General features: G+C 34.3%; 2 protein-coding genes across 5 annotated transcripts; both read left to right on the top strand.

Moving 5' to 3' along the window:
* The first annotated feature begins 3562 nt into the window (after positions 1-3562).
* LOC135581317 (protein yippee-like At4g27745) lies at positions 3563-6422 on the top strand. 4 transcript variants are annotated; one of them, XM_065175525.1, is made up of 4 exons: positions 3563-3989; positions 4081-4233; positions 4432-4668; positions 6114-6422. In XM_065175525.1, the coding sequence occupies exons 1-3, from the start codon at positions 3882-3884 to the stop codon at positions 4657-4659; spliced, it is 489 nt and encodes a 162-aa protein (XP_065031597.1). In that variant the 5' UTR covers positions 3563-3881; the 3' UTR covers positions 4660-4668; positions 6114-6422. The 4 variants fall into 4 exon arrangements, with proteins under 4 accessions (XP_065031597.1, XP_065031596.1, XP_065031598.1 ...); XM_065175524.1 differs by lacking the exon at positions 6114-6422 and having other exon boundaries at positions 3568-3989; positions 4432-4918; XM_065175526.1 differs by lacking the exon at positions 6114-6422 and having other exon boundaries at positions 3591-3989; positions 4081-4224; positions 4432-4918.
* Positions 6423-11589: 5167 nt separating this feature from the next.
* Positions 11590-20974, top strand: LOC103970990 (uncharacterized). Its single transcript, XM_009384908.3, has 3 exons — positions 11590-12005; positions 13285-13433; positions 20606-20974. Exons 1-3 carry the CDS (start codon positions 11820-11822, stop codon positions 20736-20738), a joined length of 468 nt encoding a protein of 155 aa, XP_009383183.1. The 5' UTR covers positions 11590-11819; the 3' UTR covers positions 20739-20974.
* Positions 20975-21284: the final 310 nt, after the last annotated feature.

Genomic DNA, 21284 nt, shown 5'->3' with positions numbered 1-21284 from the left:
ATGATTACATAAGACTCTTAATGCCTTCACTATTTTAACAATTATGTTTTTACTCTATGAATAATATATTTATCGATCTTTTTTATCTTATTAAATAATTGATTTAAGATTTCTAAAGTTTTTACTTTTGTCCATCCAATTTAACTATATTCTCTTATCTAATTCTAAAATCACTAATATTATATTTTATATATTCAGTCTTAATCATATTTAATATAAGTATTATCTCCATAGCTTAAGTTTATAATTAATTTTATTTAATATTTTACAATCAAGATAAATATAATCAGTATATAACATATACTAAGAAGGTATATGACGTCACTGACCAATAAGTTTATATATTGATTAATGTAAAATTGTAATGATTTTGTGAATAATTGGTATAATCCTAAACTAATAAAAAAACTCACACTCTCTATAATTCGAACACTATATATATATATATATATATATATATATATATATATATATATATATATATACATATATATATATATATACATACATATATATATATATACATATATATATATATATACATATATATATAAGATACTAAAAATATTAAATTCTCATTTACATCTATAAAACCTTTGCAAGTTATAATTATTCAACATATCACTCGATAATTTTATAAAACCCAAGGCCAACTCAAAAATCATTAACCACCACCAATAAACTACAAGAAAAAGAATTTACATAATTACTAAACTAACAATTTACTATAAATTCATAATAATAGAAAACTTCAAAACTTAACATTCTAAACTTCCAAATATTAGAGTTCTTTTAACTTTTACAAGAAATATTGATTCAGATTTATTTAAAAATATATTATAAGCAATTGCGTATTTTTACAATAATATCATGTCAAGCCACCAAAAACTTATCAAAATCTTTTAGTATTCCACTGCCTTAGCTCAACCCTAATATTATAGTGAATGACAAGCTACGTTGAAAATTTTATATAACAATAGGGTGAGATATAAAGTTTAGCAAAGTGACTAAGATATGTATGGTGAAGGGATAATAGATTATGTGGCCTTAAAATCAAGGTGTAATGCATGAATATAAGAATCATAGATGATATTTCATTATATATAAGAATCATATATCTCATTTTATTAGAAGCATGCATACTTAACAAGGGAGCAACAAACGGTATATAAATTACTCAATATCAAGATATAAGTAATTAGCTTAAGAATAGAGTCATGTGTGACACTTATGTTAATTCCTTTGTAATAATAAAGCAAAGAGAGTTTAGAAACATATCAATAAAGTAAAAAGTATTTAAAAGCATATCAAAAATAAATATAAAATATAAGCTCAAGTATCATATTTGACATTTCATTTATTTCATTCATATCCAAAAACTACATACAAATATATGCAAGTCAAAGAAAATAGAGGATGAAGTGAAATTATAACAGATTCATCCATTTCTAGATGACTATTAATATTAATCTCTCATATTTCGAAGTTTCATTCACTCAGGTTTGAATAAAGTCATTGGGACTGACAAAAATATCACATACTTTACCAATAACTCTTTTTCCCATTTTTGATAAATATTCACATTAGTTTATAAATACCAAAGTACAAAAAAAATATTGTGAGCAAAAAAATTAGTATGTATAGGATGCACGTAGGAAATAATAAAAGCATACATGTGCATATAGAAAAACTTGAATTTTTGCAACTCACATTCAAATTCTAAGATTCACAATTAGGTTATAGCAATAAGCTTTCAATATAAAATTATTTAATGTGAAAATTTATTAAATAAATTCTCATACTTTCCTAAACCTAAATAGGAATACCTTAAGACCCCGCACTTTTAACTATTATTATTTTCGTTAATGTGTCCTTTACTTCGTTAGCTTTCATTTTATGAATAAATGTATGACTATTAAATCTATTATTATTATTTATCATTAAATCTAAGTGTTGTATGAAATATTTATTAAATAATTTATAAAAATAATTTTTTAATCTTTCCTATCAACAAGTATTCTTTGATCTTCATTGTATCTAATATTCTCTAAATCCTTTTATTTTTTATACTCTTGGCAATTCAATATATATCTTTTTCATCATCCTTATTACCTAATTTTTATAAAAATTATCATAAGCATTATCATACTAATCACTTTTTTAAGACTCCTTTTTAGATTCTTTACAACTTTTAAATTTTAAATTTTTATAATTTTACTAATCTTTAAAACATGATATTTTAGTAAAAATTATTTTTTAAATTTCCTCACACCACCACCAACTCTTTCTTAAGGTTACAACTCTACCTTTAGTTTTATTAAATATCTCTTTTGTTAAAGTTCTAATCTTATTAATCATGCTAGTCCAAATAATATTAATATTATCCTCATCTAAGTTTTAAGTTATCTTTCTTTTCATCTTATTTTTAAGAATAGTTATATTATTATATTTAAAATTTAATCATCTGATAGTAGTAAATTTTTTTTTCTTCTCATGTTTTTTTATAGTAAATATCTAATACTATCAAACTATGTTGATTCATCAAACTCTCGTTAGATATAATTTTATAATTTTTATAAATAATTTTATATGTCTTTCTAGTAAGAAAAAATCTATTTAACTATAATTGTGACAATTGTTATAAGTAATTAAATATTCATCTTTTTTCTTAAAGTGAGTATTCATAATTATAATATAATACAAAGTTACAAGATCTAAAATTATGTAATCATCTTTATTTCTCACCTTTATCATGCCTTTTTCCCGCATGATCATGTAAATTTTTTTGAAGTATAAGTTTTTTTATTATAGGCATTCCTTGAATTATATTATCCAAGCTTTTTCAAAATTTTCTTTTGGTTTGATTATCCAATCCGATTTGAAATATTCAAAACATCTTGTTCTTTCGTAAATTTAGAATTATAATTTTATCTTCATTTTTTTTTAAAATCAATAACATTGTTCTTAATATCCTTGTCAATAATAATTTCTACATTATCTCTATGTTATATTTTTTTGTATGTACTTAGTCTCTTATAAGCAAAAGATATTTATTTGATCATAATGTATACCAATTCTATCTAATCTAAAAGTATTTCTTATTCTAAGTTGATGACTTATTATTTATTCTTGGTCTAATTTTTTTATTCTCATTGATCTAAAAGAATGAGAGAATCCTTACTTAGCATCATATTCGGGTGTCAATATAATGGGTCACTTTTGAACAGTCTCCTAACCCTCCTAACCCATTATTTATGGTTTGAGATATCTAGGTGATAGAAAATATTTCACGTCATTTCCAGATATAATGGGTGATAATTTTCATACGATGATCTAACTTTATATTGAAATTAATTATGATCTATATTCGTAAGATCTAAAATAAATTTTATGTTGATTGTTAACGACTTAATATAACTGTATATCTTTTTCATCCGGGGTTCGACCTATATTAACAGAGTAACACACGCAAATACGGGAACAAAAACTTCAATTTGAACTTGGACGAGGATATGTGTCATGACAACATCCTATTTCAGATGAACGTTCTTCCTCGTTTCAAAGTTTAAATATATGTGAGGGTCGACTTGATCGTTACGACATCGGCGGTCTCACATAATTTATGCAACATAATCTTGATTGATTGCACGAATTTGTCGCCTTCTTCTGCTGCCCGTCGTCCGATTCTTCAAGCCCTCTCTTCACTCCAGTTCTTGATGCCCTCCTTATTTAATCTTTCGACCCGACATAGTTTTCCCTTTCCATCGCTCGCGTTCATCCCCACCATTGTTTCCCCTCTTTCTTGCTCGAGTAACCTTCTTCCCCGAATTCTATCGCATGTAATTTTCTCTATCGGCTAGTTTACTCTACTCCACCTAACCATGTCACTTCTCGCCCGCGGTTTTGCTCTGGGCAGGCATCCGAGCTGCCGCGATCAAATCCTTCCTTGGCAGAAGAAGGGCGGTCTCGATCACCTGAGTGAGTCTTCGGTACTTGGAATTCTTTTGAGTGGGTTGTTTGATTGAAGATTTGGGGTTGGTGTTTGTTAGTGTTGATGCATGATTGGGTTTTGAATTGAAGCTCCTTTGCCCTGTCGGTAGAGCCAGGAGGAACGGCTGGGCTGCCTTTGCGATGGAAGGATCGGTTGGGCCTCGAGTTTACAGCTGCAGCAATTGTGGCAACCATGTCTGCCTTCACGATGATATCATATCAAAAGCATTTCATGTAAATCCTGTACTGTATCTGCGTCTCTCTTCTTTCTTTTATGACAACTTCGCTTGAGAATTACATGATCAATTTGCTCATGTTTTAGAACATATTGCAGAGTAATCTTCTTGTTTCGGTATCATATATGTCTTCTGTTATGTTGAGACCCTAAGTGTTAGTGGAAGAAAGTGTTCATATCTGGTAATTTCCTGACAATTGACTTAGGGGAGACATGGTCGTGCCTTTCTGTTTTCTCATGGGAGGAACATAGTCATGGGGCCGAAGCAAGATCGGCTGCTCATGACAGGAATCCACACGGTTGCTGATGTATATTGCCACGACTGCGGGGAGGTCTTGGGCTGGAAGTACGAAAGAGCTTACGAGGAGACACAAAGGTACAAGGAAGGGAAATTTGTCTTTGAGAAAATAAAGATCGTCAAGGAGAATTGGTAGCTACATCGGGTATGGATCTTCTGTTCCTCTGGCACAGTCATCTGTACCAGATAGATCCTCCGCACAGTTTGTCTTTGTACATATTTGTAAACTCTGTCCCTGCTAATCATTCATTCTTGCTTTCTTTGTTGCTTGTGAAGGTTGTTTACTGGCTATTGTTGGTATCTTTGTGAATAATGCACATTTGTCAATGTTGGTCATGCAACCATGAATGTACATTGAATAATAGACAGAACTATCTGTGAGAGTTATATTTTTAGTTTTATGCTTGTGTAAAACTGTGTGATAAAAGTAGCCCAGAAGCAAACTTCGTTATTCATTCGATCAGTATTACCACCATAGAATTAGGCTGGCCCCAACACTGCCTTCTTTGTTTCCTTTAGAGATAAGTTTTAAATTATTAAACTTGTCACTATAGATGTGATCGTCCTATCTTAATTTACTGAAACAACTGATCTTAAATAGTGAATAAAACCTGGAAGATATGTTAAACACAGTATATATCACAATGTTTCTCATAGGTTCATTATCCATGACACGCTAATACTTGAGAAAATTTTCCGTGTCCATCCTTGATACATGTCGAATCATAAATACTCATATTCCTTGGATGGTTGTTATACTTCATTCAAGTATCTGATTCTGTGGTGCTTTTTAAAAAGATAGATGGCCTAGATACTTGGGAAATACTTCATGTATACTCACATGAGAACCATGTTTTTGTTGCAAATTAGTCCTTTGATGTTGTTTGTTGTTAAGCACATTAATGAAGTTGTACATAATGGTTTCATCGTAACTATAAGTTATTGTCACCTCTATATTCTTTAGCATCATGTTATTTTAAGTGACTGCTTGATGAATAGCTTGGCAGAACTCATTGTTTACTCTTTATCCTTTATCATGATCTGTGGATTTATATTTTAATTTTTAAAATAAATATCGCTTTCATACAAATTATATTTAATTCGTTCTTCTACATCCATATTGTATCTTTTCTCCCCAAATTCGCCCTTCCGTCACATCTATGTTATATCGTAATAGTATCTCATATATTCATTTATTCTTCATAAGATGCTATGACTTGCTTTTATAATGTTTATGGAAGAGCTAGTTTTGTTATGTTGCTTCATTAGCATGGGAGACATGCTTACAAAATCTATTTGACTAGACCATGTTTTCTTCATTAGCCTATACAAGTTTTAACAATTAATTTGCTTGTTTCACCTACAATTAGCATGCTCTTCTCACATTTTCTTAAGTGAAGACTGCTTGCCATCTATGTTGGATTAAGGGCTTGCCTGATCATCTATCAAAAGATAGAGAACTTATTTTTCATAGAAATGTCTTAGCCAGAAACAGGATAAGATAGGCTATTCATGGAACTCCTAGGTATTTTTGCTTCATCTTTTTCTGAAAAGGGCATTACTTATCTAGCTGTTTTGTTGCCTTGCCAGTGGGTAAGACAGGCAAATGGAAAGACAAGAATGCAATACGGTGCTCACTAATCCATTTCCTAGCAGCCACTCCAGTGGCTTACTCATGGTTTTGGCCGGAAACGCGTAGAAATCACATTTCATATTTGGAAAATTGGTCTATGAGAAGTAGCCAAGCCATGCATGCTTCACCAAGCTCGCATGTTTTGCTATTTGATTAGCCATGTTCAATTTGGGTTATACAAGTTTCAATTTAGTTTTCTGTTCTGGTTGTATATTTCTTGGAACATTTTGTTTGGCATGGCTATATGATCATTCTGTTCTGGCTTTCGTTTGATGTTTGACAAGTTTTACTAAAGTATACCTTGACATTTTCTCTTAAGAGTTATCTTATAAATAATGGAATGATGTATCTAATTCTCTGGATCCTCGCAAACCTAGTTTTTGGTCCTTTCGGACGTGATAAGTGGAAAATGTTGTATTTGTTTGTATTAACCTATTGTTTTAACATGTTTGGTGACCATAAGTTGTTTGGAAATCAGATATCCTGTTTTCACATGACTATTGAGCAAAGATGATTGGTTGGTGAAGAGGTTCAAAATGATGGAATATTGCTTGAAAAAAAATGGACATGAAACAATTCTACTTGGGGAAATTTCAGAAATAAATGCAACTACATTGAAAAGCAAAAGTGGGAAAAAAATCTGCATCAAAATTTTTAATTGTATTTTTTTAAACAGAAAACTAGATATAGAAATAGTGCAGAAATGTTTTAGATAGTAGAAAATTGAAGCATTAATGCCACCACAGGACTAACAAGTAATAGATTTCATTACCTTTGAGGACCCTTGACTTATGAAAGGTATGGATCATGTGAATTAAGTTATCCTTTAATCTCAGATAACTTGCTTCTGATCTGTAAATGCTTGAAGATAGCACATGGTATCATGACTAAGAAATAATGAGTTCTTTTAAAGGTTTAGACACCTGGAACAAGGATTACACTAATTGATATGCTACTTAGGAGATCAGTTGTAAGATTATCAAACTCATTGGCTTATTAGTTCAAACATTATTTTTTTTAGTGAATTCTCATCAAGCACAGATTCTGTATCTCTTTCATGAAATATAGGAAACTCATAAAAATATTTCAGAGCAGAAAGTTAAGATCATGAGTATCAGTTGACTTGTTTCAAGAATGTTGTTCAGTCAGTGGCTTATGTTTCTTCTTTAACCAGCTTGAGCATTTTATTACCTTTCCTAATTTTCACTCTCTCAACTACAGCATTATGGGTTTCTATTAGAGAAATAGAAACATCTTTTGAGTTGAGTCACATTGCAAATTGTATGGCAAAAATGATCCATCGAAGCACATTTACAAAGAAATCTCAGTGAGTCATGTTAAGACTCCCTTGTACTGGTTCTTTTGTCACTGTAACAAAGAGAAATGTTCTCTTGTGGCAGTAAACTTGTTCTGGTAAAATGATCTCACTTGGTGAAGAAACATGAACAAAAGCTACATCTGGATTTTGATCAATCTATCTGACAATTAAGTTCTTGCAGAAATGGCGCCATTTAGTATTTTGGAGACTAGCATACAATTTTGACATACCATTGTATCTAACTTTATGTTTGTGATGCTTCATTCATAATAAAGTGTTATGCAGCATTGAAATACTATACATGCACTCTCAGCCCAATCAATAATATATGATTGTTATACAGGTAATCCTTTAGCAATGACATTTTTTTAAGACTAACATCTTATAAAAAGCATAAGCAGAAGACAATCAGTAGATTTCACATTTTCACATTTTTCTTTAGGCTGAATCCATTATAATGCTTGATTAAACCATTTCACATTTTCTTCATACATTTCCCTTAGATATCCATCCTGTGTGTTCATAGTATACCTAATATTGCTGCCCCCCCTCCTCCTCCTCCTCCTCTATTGCTTGTTTTATGATACCTTTCTGTAAGATGAGAGTTCTGTACCATGAACCAAAGTAAGTAATTGAAGTATCTCTTATGTTAAAGTTATCTGGGTGTATCATCAAATATAACTAAAAGGCACGTTCTAAGCATCCCAAGGAAACTTGCATGCTTGTTCTCTGTTCCTCAATTTTCCTCGATTTTATTTTTTGATACCTACACACTGAAGGTGATTACATATTGGATTCCTACTGCATTTAAGTTGATATCATAAACAAAAGAAATCTACCATAAATGTCCACTTGTCAAGTTCTCATTAGCTTTATTGCTTGGCAAAGCTATGTTGTAGAGTCATTGTGGTTTTCTCGACTTACAGTCAAATACAAATCTACTTGGGGACTTCCCTCTCAACCTTCTGCTACACCCGTGGAGTTGTTTGATGTTGGTGACCAAATGTCCCCTTCTTTCTCTTGATGCATCTTGCTCGACCTCTCTGCCAACTCCAACTACTGTTTCCTAAATTTCATTCGTTGGTTCATCTCTCGAGTTCCACTAAGAACTTGTGTACAGCTTGAGCTTTGGACATGGAGTAACTTACCCTTGAAGAAACTTGTGAGTATGTGATAGCAGGTGTTGGAGAGACTTGGACATATTTGTTGGAAGGCGAGCAACTCGGAGGAGTAAGGAGAAGATTCGAGATGGGTGCTACCCATGGTCATGGAAGCCTGCAGACTTTGACCACCATCCTCTTCCCTTGCAATGGGCGTTAAGGATCGAGTCAAGGTCTGCTTCCGAGTTGTAACTCATCCAGCAAGCCGGAGAAGACTTTTCCGACGAGCGGACCGTTGACTAGAGCCACAATCCATGCCTGTCTTACAAGGTACGATGCGTTTGACTCCGTCCATACGATGCTCCACTTCAGTTTTCACACGCACAAGGATCATGTGGCTACAATCAAGTCAACTGGAAAGAACTATCAACGGCTATTTCGTGTGATGCCAATACAATATACGTATATTTTCGAGTGACCGAAAAAAAGGAAAGAAGAAAACTTCAGCTAGACAGTCTTATCTGGGACGTACTTGGCATCATATTAAAACTTAATAGTCTGCAGATTATTTCGTCAACTGCAGCTTGGTTGACTTCCCGGAAAGAGTCGACGCAGCGTTGCGCACTTGGCACGGCCACAAGGCGTCACTCACCCGGTTCCAGGTCAACACGAGAACTCTTCTTCTGTATGTTCATCTTCCATCTGACATAATGCAAGCTAGCATAAATAACCTCGAAGTCAAAACTATAGGTAATCAAGTAATAATATTGTGTACGGTGCTGCATTTTTATGGATCTGTGGTAGTGTTGAACAGAGTCTTCTTTAGAAGATAGAACTGAAGTCAGGATGCTGAAGAGTATACCTTCCTTCATGTCCACTTCTAAATGACATTATAATATGGAGCGTGAGAGGGAACACAAGAAGGGTACTGACTGACTTGCATTCATGCATGGTTCTATAACGGTTGACTTTGAATTTTGAACACCTTCCCTTGTTCAACTGGCGCGAATGTGGAGCTTTTCACTTGCACAATTTGATTGCACGATGCTGGATATCTGTGCCCATATGTACTGCTCTAATAGTACAAATGGGTAAAAATTACCCCATTATATTACATAAAGCTGCTGGAAGAGGCAGCTAATAAGTTAATGATCTCCCATGTAACTGGTGGAGTTTTCCATTGTTTAACCCAAAAAATTAATATCCTAATCATATTAACAAGCTGAAGCACAACAATTATGAAGGAATATTTGACTTGTGAACTTCATTTAATGAAGAAAGCAGCTGCTGGCCAACCAAACACTCAACTCTTGTGCTCTTTCTTGTGGACTGTATAAACTACAATCCAGCATTAGGGTTTCTGATGTTGTCATGCATTATTCCCTTCACAAACACAATTACCTAAAACCCAGGTGGATCAGCATCAGCACCTTAGGTGAACTCAAATAAATGCATATCTTTTTTTCTTCACTATTGTAATTAAAACTTGGTTAGGTTAATCAGTCTACCTTTACCATCTCACACTGTAAAACTGTCAGAGATAATTCTGATTTGATTTTGGTAAGATAAGTTTGTATTTAAAATTTAAATTTAGATAGATATTGAATTATGATAAGTTTGAGGCAGAACAGGGAGCTACTCTTGCACTTCTTCTTTTCTATTACTTAAATTCTTACATGGATCATATTCATTATGAACATATTCTCTCTCTATTATGGACATGCTCACACTATATTATGGATCAAAACCAGATTTGAAAGCCAAAACTCTGCATTACTCTACAGTACATGTTTTTCATTTGCTGCATAAACATGAAATTCTTCTAAAATGCTCATTCCACATCATTTTTATACTGTCCCATCCTGAAATATAATGTTGAATAAATATTACATTCTTAGATGTGAGAGTATTCAAAGCAGTCCATATAGAGTTTTGTCAATAATGCATCTGTGCATCTGCAAGGTTAGTAGTACTCTGGTTTCATTGCCTTTATCTATTAATAAGCTAGGGATTCCCATGTCAATTTAACACATCAAATCAACCGTGTTAATGGAAACCAACAGCTTTTATTGTTTAATAATTATGAAGTGACATCAAGTTTATAGTTTGATGATTATGATTGTTTACCTGCTATAAAGGCTTCCTCCTCTGTGTGGAATGATGTGTACTTAGAAAATTAGTATCCAACAGAATAATGCAAGATTAATCCTAGACAGTGTTCGAATATTAAATCAAATTTTAATTATAATAAAAATTTTAATTAGTGTTGAGATTCCTAATAAATTAAGTTAGTGAATAATATATATATATATATATATATATATATATATATATGTATATATATTTTTTTTAGATGAGTAAATTGGTCAAGACATTAACATATGAGATTAACTTATAAACCAACTCTAATATATTTGATCTGATGTTTTCTAATCCTAGAAATGTGAAAGTAATCTCTAAGAAACGAGTAGGTCTTTTAATTACAAAAGTCATAAAAACGCATAAAGATTTCATAAATATAAACAAATAAGATAAAGAGTCAATGTAGTCGATTTCAAGTAGCTTTTTAAATTAATTTCTTCTGTAAACATTGCATTAAACTGTATACAAAAAGACATTATTATACGGACTCTAAGAGATGTCTCAACAAAGACAGTAGACTTTATATAGTTAATGCATATTGATTTATTGTTGTGTTACACCAAATTTAGTAGCTACATGGTACACATCTCATTCATTGCTCAAGCCTTTAAATTGTCATCACATAACTGGTCATACAAGCTAAGCCTTCGAATTTAATCCTTGCAAAAGCCTTGAAAATTATTCCTATAGCGTACTATTCAATGTTTCATCCACAAATAGTCAAAGGGTAATATGAATTTTGTGAGCATTATTGCAGTAATTTGTATAAGAATAAATTCGGTATATTTTGAACTTTGCAAGGGTAGATATGTATAATAATTTACAGTAATTAGTAGTAACCTTAATGACAAGAAGGGGGCGAAGATCCAACCTTTGCCGTCTAATCTCCTCTGCTAGATGTGTTCTTTTCTGGACGCCGACGGAGAAGAACGAAATCAACCGACCCAAAAGTCCAATTACAACGCCTTGACCAAAAGCCATTCTCCTATTGATCTATATTAATCCTAACTCGACTTCGCTTCTCCGTCGCTCGCGCTTCTCGCTTTGCCTTTGCCTTGGACTCGAAGGCAGAGTTCGAAAGGGGAACACACTCGGCGAGGACGATGGCGAAGCTCTACGTGCAGACGGTGCCTCCACCGGATCTGAACAAGAACACGGAGTGGTTCATGTACCCCGGCGTCTGGAGCACCTACATACTCATCCTTTTCTTCTCCTGGCTCCTCGTGCTCTCCGTCTTCCGCTGCACCCCCGGCATGGCCTGGACCGTCGTCAACCTCTTCCACTTCGCGGTATCCGGCCTCTTTTTTTTTTTCCCTTCCTCGCCCCAAAGATTTCATCTTTCCCCTTTTTTGTGAACTTGATTTTGTCAGATGTTTATTTTCTTCTTCGTTTTTTTCTCCTTGATGAATGTCGAAGATCCCATTTCGAGTTTTGATTAAAAAGCTAAGGTTTTGGATTCTGATTGTTTTAGTTTCCGAAAGTTGGATTTTTGTTGGTGAATGTAGAATTGGTCGGAAGATTTCAATGGCTTTGATTTTTTTTTTTCCATTCTTTTTGTGGGTTTTGCGCTTGGAATCTGCAATGCCACACTGAACGCTTGCGTTTCAACTGTATTAGTTGATGTGTGTGGTCTTTTTTTCTGAAAAGTTTCTCCTTTAGGTTATGCTGACCTGAGGCAAGCTCGGTAATGACTTATTGTTTATGCTGGCTTTTCCATAGGCATATTTCTTTGCCATCTAGAAAGTTTTTGCAGCAGTTGAGTTATAATATAGGATCGAATCTGCCTTGAGATGATGGTCGATGAGGTAGTAGGTATCGAAGGAGGCATGTGGACAACTGCAAATGTTACCATCAAAAGTAACTTTGGCACTTCTCTGTCTTTGATGAGTAACTTCACTGAATCAGTTTGTTATTGGAAATTTGCTCTGATGCATTGGGGGGCTAGTGGGCTTAAGGTTTTTGTTCCTAATGCAATGGCCATTGATAATCCTCAATGGGCGACTTTCCTCCCCGTTGCTTGATTAGTGTAATTCTGCTATGCATTGAAGTGGTTCATTTCTGAGGCGGTAGAACATGAATCTTGATATTCTCATGTGATTCAACACGGTTAATTCCATCTAACAACAGTTGTGCTTCGGAGTCTGAGCATTTGCTTTTGTGTGTGTCAAGCATCATTCCATAATCTGGTAGAATTGGAAAGTCTGTTTGAATGTGTCAGATTGCATATTGACCAAATTTGGGTAATTCTCCTGAGAAGGGTCATTAGCTATGGGCCTTTTAGAGCAGCTCAACCTTCTGAAGCTAGGATGTTTCTTGCTTGTTGTTTTGGTGAATAATGAAGAACCTGATAAGTCGAAGTTACATTGACTCTCTTATCAATTTATTTCTCTATACAACCAGGATTGACTGATTACTTTAGATGTTTGTCATTTCTGTTTGAAGTAGTGCATTCTATTGTATTTCTTGGTTTACTTCTCTCTGAAATTTGCATGTTTAAGTTGGTTGTGCAGGATTACCTCTCTGACATTTTGCCTATCCTGATATCATTTTGTCTGGATTGTTTTTCAGATTACCTATTACTTCTTTCATTGGAAAAAGGGGACTCCCTTTGCTGAAGACCAGGGCATCTACAATAACTTGACCTGGTGGGAGCAGATGGATAATGGGAAGCAACTAACACGGAACAGGAAATTTTTGACTGTTGTACCTGTTGTCCTGTGAGTGCTATGTTTCTGAATCTCTATTGCTTATAATTTTGATATGTGTCCTGGACTTAAAACTAATGAAAAACCATCTGTATCAACGGCTAATTCTGTGGTTAGGCGATATGGTGCCACAAATATTAAGACTTGGACAACATGTCATTCTTCTTGTTCCAACCAATAGAGCCAAACTTGGGCATTCGTATGACATGCCAAGCACCAGGAAGCCTATTCCTTGCAAGTAAATATGCTTATGACATGTCATATGTTATATTGGTATAAATAAAGAAAAATTTGAGTACATATGTGCAATATGTACTCAATGATAGTAAAGCTGCAAGATGCTTGTTTAGAGCATTTGACGTTGCTCGTTATAAAGAGAGTCATTCTTATGTCTAGGGTGTTATATCTGTGCCATTGGTTGTCATCATTGTTGGACCTTGCATACCTTGCTGAAACTTGTGCATTTACCTTAGCTATATCATTCTCTTCAACTTGGAATTTAATTGGTTTCTTTGAGCATGTTTTCACTAAAGATTTTGGTCTTCTGGCCTTCCTTTAGATTATTTGCTCAACATCTTTTAAGTTTTCATTCTTCATATGTTCTTTTTCCAAATGAGTTTTATCTCTCTACCTATTTATTCTCCATTTGTTCCATTACAGATGAGGTTTATCTAGTGAAATTTTGTTAAAATTTGCAGTTATACTTGTCCTGTTTCACCCTGGGTTATGAGGAACATGTTCTTATGTTGGTTGTGATCATTTTCTGCTGGTGCATCCCATAGATTTATGACTATATGTTTTCTCTTTCACCCTGATAATCAGAAATTTGTTCTTGTTTCAATTGACATCATGTCCTACTGATGCAGTCCAAGGATAGATTTTATTTAAATTATGCTCATATAAATAATTTTGGTAGAGTAAGTTGACACATATTTGAACTTTTTAGATTCATATGTTTGTTGAGCATATTTTTATGTCTTAATTTTGTGGTACTGGTCTTTTGTGATCCTTAAAGTCTTCTTAGCATATGAATGGTGTAGTTTTCAGATAATTGTTGGGTCAAATATCTAGTCAAGAATAACCAACTTAAAAAATCTGGCTATCTCCAGTAAGATTTAGCATCCCCATAAAGTCAAATTTCTGGTTTCTTTTTTATAGTATTTGAGCATATTTCAATCATGGATCCTCCATATGTTAACAATTTTGTCCTTGACATTTTCAAAATATGGATTCAGAATAGATCATAACTTGAAATCTGAAAGGCTATTGGTAAATCTGTGATTTAATATTCTAATGTCAATCTAATGGCAACTTGCTAAAGTTGTTGGAATTCCAATGCAAGCAAAGACAAGATAAAAACTTGCTGAATAACTTAATAGTCCAGTTGACAGATGGGAATTTAATTTATTGGTTGTGGTTTATTGCTCATGCAACCAGAAGGAACAATCAAAGTGTCTCCTAAATTGAGGAAGAGTCTAGAGCTAGAGAAGCTTGTTACCTGAGAACATTATTTTAGTCAACATCACAGATTTATGATCAAACATTGTGTACTCTTTTTGTAAGATTGCAATTAGAAACTGGTGAGACTTAGATGCTGAGCCTTTTCATGCATTCTGGATATCTTCTGCAGCTCTTTGAGGTCTAATTATTCACAAACTCTATTTTACTTCTACTTACCTAAAGCTAGTACAGTGAACATTAGATAACTAATTATTTATTGCACATTTCGCATTGTGCTGTGATTTGATGGAGTATTGACTTCTAAATTCTAGAATAACTTCTTTCTTTGATCAGGTACATATATTCAGTTTTACTTTCTTCATTAAAGAGTCATGAGAGCTACATTGAAGGGGCCTAGAATTTAATTAGGTTCTAAATAGAATGAAACTAGTGGTGGCTATTAATGCTTCATCTGTTTTGAATATAAATGACAACTTCTATCCTTTAAATATTTATTTCGCTTCACTTTACCCTTTGGATTTCTAAAATGACTACTTAAGAAAATGATTGTATGCCTTTGTCTTTAGGATATATATAAATAGTCAATATGAGTTTCCTTTATGGTTTCTCCACAAATATAATTTTAGTTAAATTAGGATTAGAAATTATTTATTTATGAGCTATGCAACTTATTTATGTTATAAGTTGGATAATATTATAGGTTTAATTTGAGAAAGCTTGGTGAAATGATTGCCATCATTCTTTCTTCGCAATTATACTTGCTCTGTCTATGTTTCTTCTACTATATTTCTTCACTAAGTTGTGGTGTTTTTATGAGGTCTCATAGACTGATATATAAGTTCAGTTTGTTCGCAAGTGTCTTTGGATCAACTGTTATATCTGGTAAAGGAACTGGAGATGATTAGAAGGTGAACTATACATTCAAATGGCTATATCCTTGCGATTGTGTAGCCACCTTGTGTAAGAGCATTTTGTTGAATTTAATCATTTAACCTCTATCAAAGCAATGGTCCTAAGATTTGTTTAATCTTGATCAAAGGTTCATAGGTCAGCCAAAGATTCTTAGGTCTGCTTCGCAGAATGATGAAACAACATATCTGCAACTGAAATCAAAGAGAGCTGGTGCAATTTATGAAAATTTCAACCAACAGGAAGTCAAATCAGTCTTTTATATGAGATCATCAAAATAAAATGTAGGCTGAGGGAAAATGGATAATATTACACAGAATGCATCAAGGACTGCGTTGTGGAAGCTTATTGGCATAGCTTAAGATGTAAGTGGAATTGGTCTAGAGTTGAGTCAGTTAATATTTGAAATATAGTCCAAGGTTCTAATTGCTGTTGTTGAGATGAGGATGTTAAGACGAATATTTGGAGTTAGTAGAAAAGATAGGATTATGAATTTTTATGTTTATAAACAATTAGGTGTAGCTATAATAGAATACAATGAAATTGTTTAAGATGATATGAACAAATCAATAGGAGATCTATAGATACCCTAGTTAGATGAGGCGAATCGAATAAGAATAGTTCGTTGATTGTATATAAGTTAGTGAGCTCACTGAGGTAAGTAATGTGTAGTTTGTAGTAAGTATTTTAATTTTGAATGATACCGTCCGGTTCGCCAACAGACTAGTACTCGAACCGCCCGCCATCGGGCGGTACCGTTGATTGTGGCTAATTTGGTCCCGTTACTGCTTGAAATCGATCGGTAACGGTCGATTTCGATCGTCGTCGGCTACCGGGCAGTATTAGCAGAGGGAGGAGGAAGAGGGTGAAGAAGAGGGAGAAGAAAAGGGAAAACCTGGAGATCCGACGTCGCTCTCCCTCGACGATCCCGATCCATCGCTGCTAGCCTGCCCTCCTTCGCCGGACGCCGCAAATGAGATGTCGCCTCCTCGTCTGAGGCGACGAGGCCTCAGCATCGTCGATGACTTCTCATTCGCGCGAGGAGAAGAAACGAGGTGACACCATCGAGATGACACCGCCCTTTTTTATTTTTTAACTTTATTATTATTATTATATATATATACACGCCAAGTGGTATGCTCGTACCGTACCATACCGAGCTAAGTTCGATACTTGGTACAGTACGAAATTGTGAACCTTAGTTTGTAGGATAATTAATTGAATATTCCAAAGATCAAGGATTTTAATTTTGAATAATACTGCTTATACCAGGCGGTACGTACTGGTCCGCCAACAAACTTATACATGGACCGCTCGCTACCGGGCGGTACTGTCGATTAGGGATGTTTTCGCCCCGTTACCACCCAAAATTGATCGATGACGGTCGATTTCGACCGTCGTTGCCCACTACCGACTGGTATTAGCCGAGGGAGAAGAAAGAAAGGGGAGAAGAAAAGGGAGACCTTGGAGATCCAGGCCTCACTCCCTTGATGATCTCGATTCGTCGCCGCCCTCCCTCGCTGGACGTCGTAGATGAGATGTTGCCTCCTCCTCGTTTGAGGCGATGAGGCCTCGGCGTCGTCGGCGACTTCTCCTCATCCATGTGGGGAGAAGAAGCCTTGGCGACGTCACAGGGAGAAGAAATCGAGTGTCGTCGAGGCGATGTTGCCTTGTCGCCCTTTTTTGCATGGGGAGAAGGAAACCGAGCATCGTCGAGGCTACGTTTCTTCTCCCCACGTAGGCAGAAGAAACGAGGCGACGTTGCCTCGTCGTCCTTTTTTGCGCGTGGAGAAGGAAATCTCGGTTTCTTCTCCCCACGCGGGCAAAAAAAACATCAGTTTTTTTTAACTTATATATATATATATATATATATATATATACACACACACACACCAAGCGGTACACCAGAACGTGCCGCTCGGTATACTCGTATCGTACCATACCGAGCTGATCTCGATAATCTGGTACGGTATGAAATTGTGAACGTTGCCAAAGATGATTTGTACTGCACAAGGGCCTAGACTCCAGGGACTGCCATCTATCTCACGAGTCACTAGCATCAGCTGTGTATGTAGCTTTTGTTGGCAATAATTTGTCTAGATAGATGAGGGTACTTAATGATGCTTGAAATTGAGGTGTAACTCACTTCATTAACTATCACTTAACCTTAGAAGCATAATGAACAAGTTATATACCTTTGTTCTCCAGAAGTATATGAAGTCAAAAACAAAGTTGGTGCAGTCTATACTATTAAGACTAATTGAGATTTAGAAATAGCATATATTGCTTCTAGAAGGATTTCGTTGTCAATATGAAAATTTAGTGACAATAATTAGAATAATAGTGGAAAAATGGAGAAACAGAAGAGAAAGGAAGAGATGATAAACCCTTCTATTGAAGTTGGCCTTACTGCCAGAAAACTATACCTTTTATGATGGTCTTTCGCGGCAAATTTTAGTAACAAATCATAGAACATGACAATATTACACATTAAGAAAGATAATTGAAATTAGTGTTGGTTCTGATCAGGTTAATCTTAATTAACAACAGCAATACTATAACAGCAGAATCGACAGAGATATGCAAGTAGAAGATATATAGACGAAAGACAGGAGGGAAAATCAAGTATGATAGTATCCATAGGTAAGAGAAATAACTTACAATGCTTGTTTCAATCTACCAGACACCATTGTGTTGAATGAATATCCAGACTTTTTTCAAGCTTAGAATTCTACATAAAAGGGGACAATCAAGCTGCTGCCCTGACCTTGTTAGTGTAATTCTTTCAGGACTTGCTGCAACTCATTATCAAATTCCTTTAAAGCCAACTATTTGATTTTTTTTTTCATGGAATCTTCTTCTTGGTTTCTTTGACACTAAAACCCATCCAAACATGTGAACGTGAGATCTTTATTTATTGGCCACTCCAAGAAAACGTATTTGTTACACTTTTGCAACTTCTAAATCAGAATCTAAAATTAGATTTTCTGGATTTCATTATGATTTAATTAATATAATGCAAACCTACACTTCTCTCAATTTTAGGTTTCATCATCTGGTAACACACTTCTAGTCGAACTTTATAAATTTTGTAGTATGTCATGAAATGAGTATCCTTGATCTGAACCCACCAACTAATCCAAATTTGCCCAACTAAATTGAGTTCTGCCGAAATTAATTTTATGTTGGTTCTAGGACATCCGAATGCATCAATTTTAGATGGTCCGATTTTTGCATTTACCACGTCCCCCGATGTGTCAAAATGGTTGAGCTGGGATTTTGAAGTAATTAGAGTCAATCCTTTCTCTCCTCACTCCTAGCATATTTACACCCCATCTCATATTATCACTAGAAGTTTGTGTACTACAAATTGAATCGACCACCATTAATCCTTGAGGCTCAATGCTTAAATTCTCTTAAGCAGTCTAGCTCTCTCTGTATGCATGTTTAAGATGAGATCATGAGATTCTGACCCTAGTCTAATTTTGGCACATCATAATGTCAAATAAGAAAAAAAAATATATGTTATTGTATATTTTTGTTTTGTTGTGTGTTTTTATTTTAAATAATTTATATTTTGACCTGGATTCAATTTTACCCTGATGAGGATGCAAACAAGTTGGGCATAGGTGAACAATATTTAAACTTGTTATAAGAACTTGAATTTGGTTTGACTTTCCTTTCGCAAGCTGCATGTTCTTCTATAGTTACAAGTTTGAAAACTCGCTAAAGTTTGGACTGATAAAACGAAGATTAAGACTGTTAACCAGTCATAACATTTGGACTGATAAAACTGTCTAAAGTTTGGAGTGATATAATGAACGTTAAGACTGTTAACTGGTCGTATAAAGTTTCCAACGAAATCAAAACAACCGAGTAAGGCATCAGTTTTCACCCTAGTCAGCTCTTGACTGTTTAATAAAATATAAGTCCTTCTGGTGATTATTTTAAGAGGATATTGTTGAGTCAAAAATTGAGTATTGACTGCAACAGAAGCCCTTTTCTTTGATTGACAAATTCAATCATGACACATTACCAAGATTCCAACCACCACCCTTGTGTGTAGAGTTGGTACACTCCAAAAGATAATACTAAATGTTAATTTAATTTTAAAACTACAGCTGGTATTGGGTATGTTGGCATATTGGTATCCATTGGTCAGATATGTACCGCATTTACTTCCTTGTATACTAGGAGATTTAAAACCATGTCTGAACATTCACAAAACTGACACAATGTCTCCAATTGTCGGAGAGAACTTTTGATATTTAGTATAGACAATTAAAGGCTAGTATAGATGACTAAGAGGTAATTATTTTTTATGCAATGCTAAAATGAGCTTTTGATTTTTAATTTTACGAGTACATTTGTGACATGCTGAAATATCTTTTTGCCATTTTATCATCTTTTACTTGTAACTTATCAGGTTCTCTGAATTCTGAAATGAGTGGTTGAGCATGCTGGAATTCTAGCAATTATTTTGTTCTTTGCAAAGGACAACAGTGTTTGTTGAATATTACTCCAGTAAACTAGTATATACATTTTATTTTATGGATATATTGCATGCTTCGTGCATGGTTTTTCTTTTCTTTATTTTCCCTTCTCAATTTGGTTCTTGCTGATACAGTAAGGCCAATTAGCATATCTGTGACCACAAAAAATCATGATGCACACTATTTGTAATTGTTTTAAAGAAGCATCTAATGCTTTAGGCATTTGAAGGTAATCGGTTAATGTTGCCCGTTCTTCTATATCTTAAATCGACATAATATGTTCTTTCTAAATCATGTATCCTGCTTTCTGAATCTGCACAGGTACCTGATGGCTCTGCACACGACCGACTACCAACATCTGATGCTTTTCCTGAATACACTTGCAGTGGCCATTTTGGTGATTGCGAAATTCCCAAACATGCACAAGGTTCGTATTTTCGGGATCAATGAATGAGCAGTGACGCACACGAAAGATAACTTGGCGGTTGTCCTTTTAATTCGATAGCTATATCTTATAGGCCTAGTTGGTAACACTGAATACTGAATGAAGTGCATAATGCCAAAGTCGTGGTTTGTTGTTCATATACAGAACATATTGAAGAATATAGGAGTGGATGCTGTTTTGCTTTTGTACTTTCATCTATCGATTTTATATGAATATAAGAAAAGTGGTGTGCTTTTGACTCTCAATCTGGGGTTCTGATTTCTGCATTCTCTTATAAATGCTTATAGTAGCTGCATCATGTTGCATATTTAGACCCAGTAAAAGATCAATATCACAAAAGAAAATGTTAAGGATAGATATGTATAAATGTTGTCTTGTAACTTAATCCTATTAGCCACATATATTAAAAGTAGATGCCTTCAATTTGGCCTAAGAAACTAGTAATGCATTTATTAAGGGATATGATAGATCTTTCTATCGATCACTAGATTTGGGGCACAACTTTTGGGGTGCCTTTGCTGTGTTGATGTCCCTGTGTAAAAATCATTTTATAAA

Source organism: Musa acuminata, unplaced genomic scaffold (genome assembly GCF_036884655.1).
Source record: "Musa acuminata AAA Group cultivar baxijiao unplaced genomic scaffold, Cavendish_Baxijiao_AAA HiC_scaffold_42, whole genome shotgun sequence".
Taxonomy (NCBI): Eukaryota; Viridiplantae; Streptophyta; class Magnoliopsida; order Zingiberales; family Musaceae; genus Musa; species Musa acuminata.
This window is presented reverse-complemented; position numbering and strand designations above follow the sequence as displayed.

Bases quoted from the DNA above. Each gene is read 5' to 3' on its own strand.
- LOC135581317 (XM_065175525.1), top strand. From the start codon at position 3,882: ATGTCACTTCTCGCCCGCGGTTTTGCTCTGGGCAGGCATCCGAGCTGC. The intron at 3,990-4,080 runs GTACTTGGAATT...TTTGAATTGAAG, and splicing joins ATCACCTGAGTGAGTCTTCG to CTCCTTTGCCCTGTCGGTAG. The intron at 4,234-4,431 runs GTACTGTATCTG...CAATTGACTTAG, and splicing joins AAGCATTTCATGTAAATCCT to GGGAGACATGGTCGTGCCTT.
- LOC103970990 (XM_009384908.3), top strand. From the start codon at position 11,820: ATGGCGAAGCTCTACGTGCAGACGGTGCCTCCACCGGATCTGAACAAG. The intron at 12,006-13,284 runs GTATCCGGCCTC...ATTGTTTTTCAG, and splicing joins TCAACCTCTTCCACTTCGCG to ATTACCTATTACTTCTTTCA. The intron at 13,434-20,605 runs GTGAGTGCTATG...GAATCTGCACAG, and splicing joins ACTGTTGTACCTGTTGTCCT to GTACCTGATGGCTCTGCACA.